A 14,434-nucleotide genomic window follows, 5' to 3' on the forward strand; every position below is an offset into this window, starting at 1 on the left:
TAAATTGTGACACATTTTTGAGATTTCTTTATCGGATTTGGGAAGGAATCCGCAGAAGTATACCCGAAAAAGTAACTGGAATGATTTGAGAAATTTTGGAGATAATTTTTAAATTAATTTCCAAAAGATTTTTGGAAATTATCCCTACAAAAAAAACCCAGATGAAAATATTGAAAGTTTTCAGAATAAAATCCGTGGAGAAATATCTGGTAGAATCCTCAGACTAATCTTTGTAGAAACCTCTACAAAATTTCCTAAAAATCTCCTTGGAGGAATTTCTAAAAGAATCCATGGAGTGGTTTCTAAAGAAATCCACGCAAGGTATTCTGAAGCAATTCTTCGAGAAATTTCAGTTGGAATCACAAGAAGAGTCTCTGATGAAATTCCTGATTTTTTTTAAACAGTCCTTGGAGAAATTTCTGAAAGAACTCTATAAGAATTTCTACAGCAATTTTTGGAAGATTTTCTGAAAAAATACATTGGAAGATATTTTGAAAAATCTCTGGAGAAATTTTCGAAGCACTTCCTAATATGTTTTTAAAGAAAATTTTAAGGGAACACTTAAAAAAATTCCAATTTAACAAATGTAAATGAACATAATGCCTTTTTTATCATGCAACTCAGCTCAGTATTAAAACTGAGGAAGGTTTTCGAAAGAATTGCAGATAGATTCGACGTTTTCTAAGCCAGCGTAAAGTGTTAGGCGATTTTCCAATTACTCTAGAGAATAACAGGATAATACCACAATTAGTGAATTTGCAGTCAAAATATCTAAAGTAGTTTATTGCACTGTGGTCCAATATGGATAAATTTAAGAGAATTGGTAAAATACGCTTTCGGATTTTTTTTCCTTACTTGATTTTATAAAAGTACACATGATTTGCTACTACGAAGGTGCACAACCAAAGTGTTGATTTTCACCAGAAATATCGGTACGAGATAAACCATCTTATCGTCAAATTCAGAAAATTCTACTCCCGAAACAACACAAACATTTAGCATCCACGCCTATCCACGCTGTATGCTGCCCTGACTTGAAGCCATTTCATTATCAACCACATCTCACCGAATAGTCATCGTCCGTTTGGCGGACAATCCGCCCCAGTCCGGAGGCATTATCTATTCAACAGCAGCACACGGTTGGTCGGTCAGTTCGAAGTTGAATCTTGGACCGTGCGGATGAATAATGTGTGCTGACTTTTGCAGTGCTTTCTAATTAGCATAAATTATGATTTATGGCAACCGCTGTTAATTGCTTGGACTGTATATATTGCCCGAACGGAACCAGCATGAGGCCAATTTTAATTTTGCAGTTTTCCATTATCACCTCTTCAAAATAAAAAAAAAAATCGCAAACCGGCGGAAAAAAACGTCTTTCCATCTGCTTCTACCAAACATACAATCGTGGTTATGGCTTCGGTGTTGGTACCATTTATTCACAAGGACCGTCTTTCCGAACGTTATTTAGCGCTCGTCGACTAGGTACGTCTGGCTGCGCTGCTGCTGTGGTGCGGTATAACAATATTTTTCTTTCACTAACCTGTAACGCGTTGGGCCAGGTACAGCTCTCCGGGGCTTTTATCTCTATCTCCGTGCCGGGAAGATTGATTTCCAGGCTATCGTCGGTGCTGGCCGGACACAAATTTTGCTCATTTGCATCTGTAAATAATTAAAGAAAAGGAGGAATTTTAATCATAAATTACATCGGCTACCGTAAATAAGGAACCTTTTTCCCTAATGGAAACAACGGTGGAATGGACGGAACATGGGAACAAATCAGCTGGTTTAGGTATCACTTTGCTTTTAAAACTGCCGTCTCAAGCATATATTTTCCAGTGCCTTATTGTGTTTCAATCTACTAGACACATTCATTTATTTTATAGTATGTACATACGTTTTGGGGCTTCAAGCCAGAAGGTCGAAGGACAAATGACCGAAGGACAAAATGTCGAATGGACAAAAGGTCGAATGGGACAAAAGGTCGAATGGGACAAAGGTCGAATGAACAAAAACATTTGAGGACCAAGTTACCAGCTGGTGTGTCTCACTTATAAGAATAAATATTTCATGTTGTTGCTCATTGAGAGAAACATTATGGAGATGTTATAATAATCATATGTATTTCAGCCACTGACATTTCTATAGGAAATTACCCCTTCTTTTGTTTATGGGCTGTTCTTTTAAGTTGTGTTAATGTAGTATTTAATGGCAATTTAGTTCAGGAATTTTTCCTTCTTATATTCAATAGTCCTATCTATACTGCAGAGACTATTACTACTTATGATTAGTAATCATCCCCTCTTGAAATAATAGGAAGTTCCTACGAATTACACTGTATAAGTAAATAATTTCTTCGAATTTCGACTGTTGACTGAACGCCATACCTCCTAACGTGATTAACCCTAACAGGGATACCTGGGGTCCATTGGACCCCAGGCGCTTTTCAGAGCTCGTCTTTGATGGAACACACTCAGCGAGGTGACGAAACTGAGGCCATGAAGGTATCCCTTTTAGGGTTAATTTCGTTTTGTTTCATTGTATAATACCCAGAGGTTTGTTCTTCTCTAATTAATAGATTGTTTAGCTTTATTTAATCGCTATAATGATTGGAGTTTTAAATGACAATATTCCAATCTATAATTCATCCTTCTTCTACCCATAGGCTTTTCTTTCAAGGAGTACTCTTATGCACATTTAACTTTTATGAATACCATTACTTTATATCATTATATTGGCTTCTACTTTCTATAATTCTAGGCATCTATTTCGAATTGCAATGCGGTAATAAATAGCAGCATATAAGCTAATTGTCGGTTTTCTGTCAAATACTGATCACTTTTTTATGTCTTCCAAATTGTCTTTTGTCAATTATACTATTTGTCCTATTCTACTCTTTGTCCATTCGACCTTTTGTCCCTTCGACCTTTTGTGCATTCGACCTTTTGTTCATTCGACCTTTTGTCAATTCGACCTGTTGTCCTTCGACCTTTTGTCCTTCGACCTTTTGACCTTTTGTCCTTCGACTCTATGTCTTTCGACCTTTTGTCATAGATTCACGTTTTCGGATCTCCAGTTAGCCTAGTGGTTAAGGCTATGGATCGCCAATCCGGAAACGGCGGGTTCGATTCCCGTTCCAGTCGGGAACTTTTTATAGACTCCCTGGGCATAGTGAATCATTGTACTTGTCTCAGGCAAAAAAAGCCCTTCAATTAATGACTGTGGAAGTGCTCATAGAACACTAAGTTGAAGCGTGGCAGTTCAAGTTCCAGTGGGGACGTAGAGCCACAAAGAAGAAGAAAAAGAATACAGACCTCCTACCGGATATTGTTGTACTTCTGACTTCAGCTAGATTGAAGAGGTGCGACCCGAGCCTCTGTTCATCAAGGAGGTGCGGCTCAAACAGCGTCTGTTCTGGCATCCAACGGGTAAGTATAAAATGCTCTTCCACCGGAAGTTATACCTAAGGTGGAATAGGGGACCTTATGCCAACAACCTACTGTTCTCGAACGATCAAAAACTGGAAATGAAAGATTACGAACTGATTCGACGGCAGTGACTTTTAGTGCGAAACAACGGACAACAATTGGAACTTGGAATGTATTAACCCAGGGTAAACTGGCACAACCAGTCAATAAGGCATGCCGTATGAAGCTTGAGATCCTAGGGCTGAGAGAAGTCCGTTGGCCGAACTTTGGAGACCTCAGATTGGCATCGAGCCAAATTCTGTTGTACTACGAGGCGAACACGCTCCTCGCTACCGAGGAGTTGGTTTCCTGCTCAGCCGTGACGCCCACGCTGCGCTCTTGAAGTGGGAACCTACTAATGAAAGGATAATTGTAGCCAGACTCAGAATACGGGTTCAAAACCTTGCCATGATACAATCTTACGCGCCAACCGATGATGATGCTGCCGAATTGGAAGACAAAGATAACTTTTACAGTCAACCGTATGTTGTCGTGGACAAGTTTCCGAAAGGTGATATAAAGATACTCATGGGCGACTTCAACGCAAAGGTTGGTTCCGACAACTTGGGCTATGAACACGCCATGGGATGCCATGGTCTCGGAGAAATGAGCGAGAACAGTGAGCTGTTTGCAGAGTTTTGTGGCAACAATGTCATAGTGATTGAGGCATCGTTCTTTCCCCATCGACCAGTGCAGAAAGTAACATGCGTTTGCCGTGAAGGAGCCACGGAAAATCAAATCGATCACATCTGCATCAGCTGGAAATGGAGACGGAGCCTTCTTGATGTTCGAAACAAGCGCCGACATTGCATCCGTCCATCATCTCTTAATCGGCGAGATCCGGCTGCGCATTGCGAGGATGCATCAATAGGAGGAGAAAAGCGGGCGCTGGTTCAACACACGCTGACTGGAATACGCTGCGATGAGAAGGTCCTTCGCCGATGAGCTAGAGAAACGTGCTGCGGTTATTCCGGAAGGTGGAAGTGTAGAAGATCAATGATGCGTCCTCAAGAACGCCTTTATCGCCATTGGCGAGCATAATTTGGGTGAGCTACGCACTCGAAGAAAGCAGTGAATCACAGATGACACCTGGAGGAAGATAGAAGAGCGAAGGAAAGCCTAAGCCGCGATAAAGCGAGCGAAAATACGAGGAGCCAAAGCCGTAGCCATTCGGCTCTCGAGAAGGAAGTAAAGCGCTCATGTAGGTGGGAAAAAAGAGCATGGGCGGACCCCCTAGCCGACGAAGGCGGGATAGCCACTAACACCAGCGACATCCGTCTCCTCTATGATGTCTCACGTCGTCGTGCAAAAAGCTTAAACAAAGTATTATTTTTTTATGTTACTTACCTTACCGGTCAGGCTAAGGCCGGGGTGGCCTCTGCTGTACATAGTAGCCGCCTCCATTCCACTCGGTCCACGGCTGTTTGTCTCCAGTTCCGCACTCTGCGTAGGGTCCGCAGATCATCCCCCACTTGGTCGACCCACCTAGCTCGCTGCGCTCCACGTCTTCTTGTACCGGTCGGATGACTCTCGAGAACCATTTTAGTCGGGTTGCTATCCGACAACCTGATGACGTAACCCGCCCACCGTAGCCTCCCGATTTTCGCAGTATGGGCGATGGTTGGTTCTCTCAGCAGCTGATGCAGCTCGTGGTTCATTCGCCTTCTCCAAGTCCCGTCTTCCATCTGCACTCCGCCGTAGATGGTACGCAACACCTTCCGTTCGAAAACTCCAAGGGCGCGTTGGTCCTCTGCACGTAGGGTCCATGTTTCGTGCCCATAGAGGACGACCGGTCTAATCAACGTTTATTCGATCGTAGAGTTCTGCGGAGTCCAAAGTAGGCACGATTTCCTGCCACAATGCGCCTCCGAATTTCTCTGCTGGTGTCGTTGTCGTCGGTCACCTGTGAGCCCAAGTACACGAATTCTTCAACCGCCTCGATTTCATTACCGTCGATATGAATTCGGGGTGGCGGGCGCGGTGATTCCTCCCTGGAGCCCTTTGCCATCATGTACTATGTCTTCGACACATTAATGACTAATCCGATTCGCCTGGCTTCACTCTTTAGCCGGATGTACGTTTCCGCCATCGTCTCAAATTTACGAGCAATAATATCAATATCATCGGCGAAACCAAGTAGCTGAACGGACTTCGTGAAAATCGTCCCACTCGTGTTTATCCCCGCTTTTCTTATTACACCCTCCAAAGCAATGTTGAACAGCAAGCACGAAAGACCATCACCTGGCCGTAACCCTCTGCGAGATTCGAAGGGACTCGAGAGTGTCCCTGATACTCGAACTACGCACATCACTCGATCCATCGTCGCCTTGATCAACCGTATCAGTTTATCCGGGAATCCGTATTCGTGCATAATCTGCCATAGCTGTTCTCGATCGATTGTATCATACGCCGATTTGAAATCGATATGAACAAGTGATGTGTGGGCACGTTGTATTCGCGGCATTTCTGCAACACCTGGCGGATGGCGAACATCTGGTCCGTTGTAGTGCGTTCACCCATGAATCCAGCCTGATATTGCCCCACAAACTCTCTTGCAATCGGTGATAGTCGGCGGCATAAAATTTGAGAGAGTATCTTGTAGGCAGCGCTCGGTAGTGTGATCGCGCGATAGTTCCCGCAATCCAACTTGTCACCCTTTTTGTAGATGGGACACACGATACCTTCCATCCATTCCTCCGGTAATACTTCCTCCTCCCAAATCTTGGTAATGACCCAGTGTAGTGCTCTCACCAGTGTTTCTCCACCGTATTTTAGAAGCTCGCTTGGTAGTTGATCTGCTCCAGCGGCTTTGTTATTTTTCAATCGGCCAACCTCCTCCTCAATCTCTTGAAGGTCAGGGGCCGGAAGTCTTTCGTCCTGTGCACATACTCCTAGATCTGTTACCACTCCACCTTCGGTACTTGTAACGTCGCCATTGAGGTGCTCATCGTAATGCTGCCGCCACCTCTCGACCAGCTCACGCTCGCTCGTGAGAATATTCCCGTGATTATCTCGGCACATGTCGGCTTGTGGCACAAAGCCTCTGCGCGAGCGGTTCAGCTTCTCGTAGAACTTTCTTGTGTCCTTAGCGCGGTACAGCTCTTCCATCGCTTCGCGATCTCGTTCTTCCTGCTGGCGCTTCTTCATCCGGAAGACTGAGTTCTGCCTGTTCCGTGCCTGTTTGTAACGTGCCTCATTCGCTCTCGTACGGTGTTGCAGCATTCTCGCCCATGCTGCATTCTTCTCGTTTTTCAAATGTTCACATTCGCCGTCGTACCAGTCGTTTCTGTGATTCCAGGCCCCTGGCATCAATGAAATTTATCGTAGCCAACATCTAACTGCATTATACTCATATTCGTGCAAATTTAAACGAGCGTGTAATCAACAAATGCAACTTTTGTTTGATGTTTTGAGCCTCAAACGAAATCACATTCACAATGTGTGTTTGCTGGGTTGCTTTATTCAACTAATCGCATGCTCCTCTTACCGTACATTAATATTAAAGTGAGTTTGAAGTGTTTTGTGATCATAAGAAGTGGAAAAAAATGATTCCAAAAACTGATCAACAAACCAAAATAAACGTTAAACAAAAAATTGTTGATGTTTTCGCATTTGACAGTGGGCGCTATTTACTAGCGCCCAGGACATCCTGTCGACCATGATTCCAATGCATTGATATAGGCCGTGTCAGGGGCCTGTGTGATTTGGAATCGCGAAGCCTAGTGCTGTAGCCGAGGTACTACCTATGGCGGATCGGATGTCCCTCCAGCCATCTTCAAGTGTAGCTGCTCCAAGCTGTTCTTCCGTTGGTAGGGCCACTGCTAACTGCTGCGCGTAGTCTTGAGCCATTTCTACGTTACGCAGTTGCTCGATGTTGAGCCGCGGCGTTCGACTTCTACGCGTGGTGATAACTGTCGAAAGTTTTGAGCGCATGCATACAGCGACTAAGTAGTGATCCGAATCTATATTCGCACTGCGGTATGTGCGGACGTTGGTTATATCTGAGAAGAATTTACCGTCGATTAGAACGTGGTCGATTTGGTTTTCTGTTTGGTGGTCGGGGGATCTCCAGGCGGCTTTATGGATATCTTTGCGGGGGAAGAAGGTGCTTCGGACTATCATACCACGGGGGGCTTTAAAGTTTACGCATCGCTGGCCGTTATCATTCGATACGGCGTGCAGACTGTTTCGCCCGATTTCCGGTCTGTACATCTCCTCCCTTCCTACCTGCGCGTTCATGTCGCCGACAACGATTTTCACGTCACGCGGCGAGCAACCATCGTATGTTTGCTCTAATTGCGCGTAGAACGCTTCTTTCTCGTCATCGGGTCTCCCTTCGTGTGGGCAGTGGACGTTGATGATGCTGTAGTTGAAGAAACGACCCTTAACTCTCAACATGCACATCCTTGCGTTCTCCGGCTGCCATCCGATCACACGTTGTCGCATCTTGCCCAACACTATAAATCCTGTTCCCAGTTCATTGGTGGTGCCACAGCTTTGGTAGAAGGTAGCCGCACGATGCCCGTTTTTCCACACTTTCTGTCCAGTCCAACAAAGTTCCTGCAACGCCACGATGTCGAAGTTGCGGGGATGTAGTTCGTCGTAGATTATCCTGTTACATTCTGCGAAACCTATTGACTTGCAATTCCATGGTCCAAGTTTCCAATCGTAGTCCTTATTTCGTCGCGTGGGTCCCCAAGTAACACACTTGTCACCGAAGAGTCACGGCGGCGCAGGTTTTTGTTGCGCAGAAGTCACTGTGACTTACTTCTAGCAAGTAAGTGTTTATTTGTTAGAAGTAACTCACAGTGACTTCTGCGCAACAAAAACCTGCGCCGCCGTGACTCTTCAGTGACAAGTGTATAACTTGGGTCTTTGCCGATTGTATCGAGTCGTATTTTCTCCTATGTTATTCGCAATGGGGATTTTTACGGGTGGCTTATTGGGCCTACGCCAACACTCCTGTCTTGCCGGAGGGCCATCGCGCCAGTCCTCAATCCAGCTGAAGTCAGAAGGACAACAGTGCCCAGGCGCACTACCAGCTAAGCACACAACTCTTAGCTGGCGGTCTTTGTCATCGCTTGACCCGTGGAAGCATGAGGTAGGAACTTGTGAGGACCAGAGCTATATTGGACGCTCTCCTAATCGACTCACCGTTTTTCCGCCCTATTTTTTCATGTCTACTATACAATTATTTATAAGTGAACCGTTCAGTTCCTTTTGCGTCTCCTATGACGGTCCTGTTGTCGTGGACCTTATCGTGTAAAGCAAACAATAGCGCGGCAACCAGTATGGCATGAATGTCATATAACTTATCAAAGTGAATCCAGACCCAACGATACCTTTCCTACTAACAAACACTCCTTCCTGCAGCCTTTGGTGGAGTCGCGGCGAGTGCGAGTGCGAAAACGCAAATAAAAGTGCGTGACTGCATCCAATCGACTCGGTGTCTTCAGAGCACTTATTCAGTATACATCGAAGAATTAGTGCGCCGAAGACAACAATTTTATTTGATGCAATTGCGCAGTTTTATTTCCGTTTTCGCGCTTATGAAGACTTAGTGCGCAGTCCAGTGGTGAACTAAATGCGGTATATTCTTTCCCTCCTCCAACCTGACTGCAAGGATGTAGCCGGCGCCGTTAGGGGCTGTCCATAAACCACGTGGTCATGAGGGGGGGGGGGGGTTCGGCCAATGACCATTTTGTATGGGCAAATAAAAAAAATTGTATGGACCAATGACCACGCGGGGGGGGGGGGGGGTTAAAAAGGTCCCAAAAAATGACCACGTGGTTTATGGACAGCCCCTTATTGTACCGTTGAAGAGAGTCTCTGAAGCGTGCACAGTGAAAATGTTGATCACTCCCAGTGAATTATTCAGTTGATTCATTGTGCAACTGTCATTGGTTCGGGTCAATCACGGAGTAGCAACCATAGATATGTGCACTGTGCAGTCAGTCTAAGTAAGCTAAGCTCCTATGACGGCCCTGTTGTCGTGGTTTGATCAACAATCATCCATCAAATAATTAGTGTTTCGAAGTACACGCCGATTAAACTGCTTTTGAAACAACCCAAACAAAATTAATTCATGTAATACATATCCTCTCTATCCTTAAATTAATATTCAATTATGCAGCTTATCAACATCAATTGGTACAACTACCCGACGTGAAACTTCATCCACGAACAAGCACACAGCACGAAAGCCAGATAATTACAATTTCTTTATTAACATGCTTCAATCAATTAAACAATTTTTCATTTACTCCCGCACTGCTCGTTGGTTGATATTTGTTCTGGTAATAGATTAAGCACACATTAATTTTGCTCATCACGCAATATTGCCACTCCGCACGGCGAGATTCCGCATCTTCATCTGATCTGAACCGCGTCCTCGCAGCGCACTGTGGTGGTTGGATTCCAGTAAAAAGTCTTTACGCCATTAATTTCCAACGACAGAACCATTTTTCCATCCCCGCTTTCCGTATCCCGGATATCTTCCTTCTATTTCCCGATGATGCGATGGCGGCGCAGAAACTTGTGGCTCGTCGTCGTCTGTGATAGCGCACTGGGGATCCCTTTTGCTGCCAGCCCGCGAGGACCTACAGACGCAGACGCCGCCGTACGAGAAAACTAATAATTGTTCGGTTTATTTAATTATTATATTACGGTTGCTTTCCGTTATTCTGTTTTCCTCCGAACTGAAGCTGAGCTGTGGGAAAAAACCTAGAGGAGAAAATGTCATTATTTCCGCCGGCCGAGGGAACCACACTCACGCGCACCACACAGATGCTCGATTATTCTGCGGCTGGCATTCCCGATGAAACCCATAAAACAAACCGCATATGAAATGGCCGATGAAATATTAAACCAATTCGGGAACTCGGTGGCCGTGACTGCAAAATTAATTTTTGGTGGTGAGCAATGAAAAGCTTGGGAAATATTTGGCAAAGTGCAGAAATCTAACGAGATTTTGATATCGATTGTCCGGAGAAAATGTTGATCATTGCTGATTGCAAAGCAACTGATGAGTTTAGTGGCGACATCAATTCAATGCATGCATATGTATATTTATTTGCCCATCACATTTATCCCTCTTCGTGCATAAGCTAACGATCACCCCGCTAACGTAGTACACACTTAGCGTGTTTGTCTGGGTCACAATGACCCAGAAGCGCGATCGATGCGCGCAAGGAGGAGAGGTCCACCCAACAAACAGCGTTTTCTTTGACGGAATCTTGACAATAGATAACGAGACCATACAGCTTGTGGGGATGTAGGCGAAAAGGCAAACCGCCCTATGGCTCAAGCTTCCCTGCTGAAACACGAAAAATACCCTACAACACATCTCCCGGGGGGGTAAGAAGCGCCCGGTAGAGGGCAGACCGTCCTAGGCGAAGGCGATGGTCAGCGTGATTTACAAAAGGCGCAAGGATAAGCTTCGAAATATTGACAACTCTTCAAATCGTGAGAGAGAAAGATCTAAAGTTAAAACAACAGTTTCAATACGCCAAAATGCTAAGTACGCCGATGTTCTGAGGGCTGTGAGGGGAAAAAATCGGCTCTCGTCGCCGGAAATGATCGTCATGCTGAAGAAGGAGGTGGTGCAGGAAAGCACATCCTATAAGGCATAACCCCAACAGATTCAGGGCAGGGGAGGTAAAGGTGAGAGTCCTGGTGGCAGAGGAGACTCTTCAATGCAAACATTTCAATGAAATAACCAACGCCAAGGAACTCACAACCGGACTTAAAAAGTAGTGCTAGTTCAATGTATCAAGTGCATCAATCCACCTGCGAAAAGGCCCGGTGTAGGTACCTATATTGCCGTAGATAAGCTCTCAGTAGGGGGCAAGCCCATGCTTAAGGGAGAGGTTTTGGGGGAAGATCAGAGCTGGCTGGTCTGTATGCCCGTTCACATACAGTCGTATAATTGCCGACTAAAAATAGGGCTACTAACCCAAATTCAAGGTGTCAAGCAACCCGTGCCGAGAAATGAGTGATCGAGGGGGTGAAAAAGATGCTCGATCGTTAACGGAGCCTATGGGATACCTGGACACCCACATAGTATTTCAGCCCTTACCGCGTTAATACTGGGCTCTGGTGTGGTGGACTTTCTTTCCCGTGGCAAACCCTTCGCTGGAAGCGGGTTGGCTAGGTTTCCGTTAAGGAGAGGAGAGGAAGTAGGAGTAGGGGCGGTGTACGCAGTGCCAGCGTTCGAAGCTCGATTCCTTCCCCGGCTAGCCTGTCGGGGGAGAAAGTGGGCGGAGTGTGGTTGATGAAAGAGACGGTCTCTCTAACCCGAATGCCGGCAGTGATTCCGGTAAGTCGGACCCTAGGACCCCCCCTCCCTTGGCTTGCCGCTAGATAGGCAGAAGCGTAGGGACACCAAACCCAGGAGACGTATGCAAAGCGACGCCAAGCTCATGAATCTGGGAGCAGACGTGCACAGTATTAGACATACTCGTATGAGTGAAATGATCATCGACCTCATGCGCGTCAAGGACCGCCCACAAAAGTCTGGCGGAAGAGGTCTAAGGTGAAGATCCTAGATGAGATCGCTGACACGGAAGAGATCGTCACGGTACTGCGGTAACAGTGCTAGGTGCAGGTGGCTACCGTAGCCAGTGACGCAGCTTAGCAACTGCTTTGACAGGTAGTTTCTGAGTGGAAGACGGATATCGCCGAGTGCACGCCGACAACGGCAATTGGGTCGCGGATGGGTCCGGAAAAATGGCGGCGATATGGTCAACGAGTACAGCCCCCATCCAGAAGTTGGTGTCTACTACTTATGAGGACTTTGTGGTTGCCAAAGTACACAGGGTTTTCTTGTGTAGCTGCTATGCGTCTCCGTGGTGGTCGATCGAGCAGTTCACGCAGATGCTGGACTGTATGACGACCATGCTGACTAGGCGAAGGTCGGTTCTAATACCAGGTGACATCAATGCCTGGGCCGTAGAATGGAGAAGCCGTTTTACGGACCAGCAGGGTCATGCTAGATGTTGACCTGGCTAATTATGGTGTTCTTTAGTCGGAACGGTGCGGAGTCGATTATTGACATTTATTTTCGTTGTCCTGGCTTATCAAGCAGTTTGAACTGGAGACTCTCCAGTGGAGAGTAGACGAAGGCTACACTCACAGCGATCACCTAGCGGTTTGCTTCAGTATGGTCTACAACAGCAGACAGCGTGTAGAGGAAGAGGCGGCTGGCCAATCCCAGGCCCTCGGAAGTGGAAGACAGCATTGAAGGGGTTCTTAGGGAAGCGCTCCGCCGTGAGCGAAATCTACTTGTTTTAAACGGTAACGAGCTGGTAGCGTGTGTGCGTTGCGATCATGTCTAGACTAGTCCACCCTAGAAATGAGAGGCCACCGGCCTTCTGGTGGAATCAAGCGATTGCGAACCTGCGCCGAGCCTGCCTACGGACTAGGCGGCGGATGCAGCAAGCACGAACTGAAGGAGAACGAAACGAGCGACGAAAGGTGTTCGCCGCTGCTAAATGAGTGTTCAAAACCGTGATAAGAGCAAGCATAAAGCTCTGCTTCGAGGGTCTCTGTCAGAATGCAAATGATTATCCGTGGGGTGGTGACTACAGGATCGTGATGGCCAAGACGAGAGGTGTAATGGTTCCTACAGAACAATCTCCAGAAATATTGGTGGAGATATACGAGAGGCTTTTTCCGCATCATGATCCTAGTCCTTGGACTCCTTTCGTAGGACAGTCGGGGACAGGGACTGGCGATGAGGAGAGGGTCACCGAACTTGTGAGGATAGCAAAGTCCCTTTGCGTAGGTTAGGCCCCAGGTCCGGATGGAGTTTCAAACATGGCCTTAAAAGTATCTATTGCAGAAGCTCCCAAGTGTTCATAGCACATGGGCGAAATGGTATTCCGGTGGTAGCCTCAAGGCGGCCACCGAGTCTCGCCCTGGCATTTTCAAAATGGCTATGTAGATGTGCCTGGATAGAAGCGAATTCCCGGAGAAATGGAAAAGACAAAGATTAGTGGCTCGTTGACATACCTGAAGAACGCGTTCAACAGTGTCAGCTAGGCTACTTTAAAATATTGAACTCTCGTATTGTGCACATTGAGAGTGTTTAGCTAGTCCCAAGCACCATTCATTAGATCTCTGTGCAACTTCGATTGTTCTGGTCAATCACGGAGTAGCAACTACGATGTGTACGGATATCTTTGCTTTGCGTTACCATTCAACCATTTACCGGTGTATGGAGATTCCTGCACCAATTTACGAAATTGATTCCAGTTCGTAAAAACACGCTTTGGGGCCATCCATAAACCACGTGGTCACTAGGGGGGAGGGGGGGGTGTGTCTGGCAAAAGACCACGAAAAGCCACGGAGGGGGGTGGGGGATTCGCGACTAATCCACGTGTTTTGCCTTTCTCGTACACTAAGTGTACTGGAAAGGCTATATGTTCACTCCAAAAATGACTTTTTGATAGAAGGTCCGGAGGGACGAGTCACATATACCAATCAACTCAGCTCGACGAATTGAGGTGATGTCTGTGTGTGTGTATGTGTGTATGTGTGTATGTGTGTATGTGTGTGTGTGTGTGCGTGTGTGTGTATGTGTGTATGTGTGTGTACAAAAAACTCACATCACTTTTTGGTAGTAAACCTCAACCGATTTTAATGACCGATGGTTCATTCGACGCGGCATATAGTCCCATTGTTTCCTATTGAAAATGGTTCGGATCGGTCCAGCCGTTCCGGAGTTATGGCCATTTAGGTGTTCCGGACCGGTACCCTTGGGAGGGGTCAGCCATAAAAATGCAACAAACCCATGCATGCGACACATCAAACAGTGGCATTTCCGATAACCTGATGAACGGTTAGCAGGAAAACAGTATCAGACCATATCTGAACCGGTAATGTTCCGGAACCGGTTCCGGGGGGTCCCGACGGAAGTGGCCAAATATAAAAGAGAACCAAACCCATGCATGCGACACATCAAACAGCGG

The 14,434-nt window shown here is 46.2% G+C and overlaps 1 protein-coding gene across 1 annotated transcript in view; it reads right to left on the reverse strand.

Moving 5' to 3' along the window:
• Window positions 1-14,434, reverse strand: part of LOC115261461 (protein eva-1) — a 553,839-nt gene that overhangs the window by 207,440 nt on the left and 331,965 nt on the right. Inside the window, exon 4 of the mRNA XM_029863136.2 lies at window positions 1,541-1,659. Coding sequence (XP_029718996.1) covers window positions 1,541-1,659 — 119 coding nt within the window. The remainder of the gene's footprint in view (window positions 1-1,540; window positions 1,660-14,434) is intronic.

Source organism: Aedes albopictus, chromosome 3 (assembly GCF_035046485.1).
Source record: "Aedes albopictus strain Foshan chromosome 3, AalbF5, whole genome shotgun sequence".
Classification (NCBI taxonomy): Eukaryota; Metazoa; Arthropoda; class Insecta; order Diptera; family Culicidae; genus Aedes; species Aedes albopictus.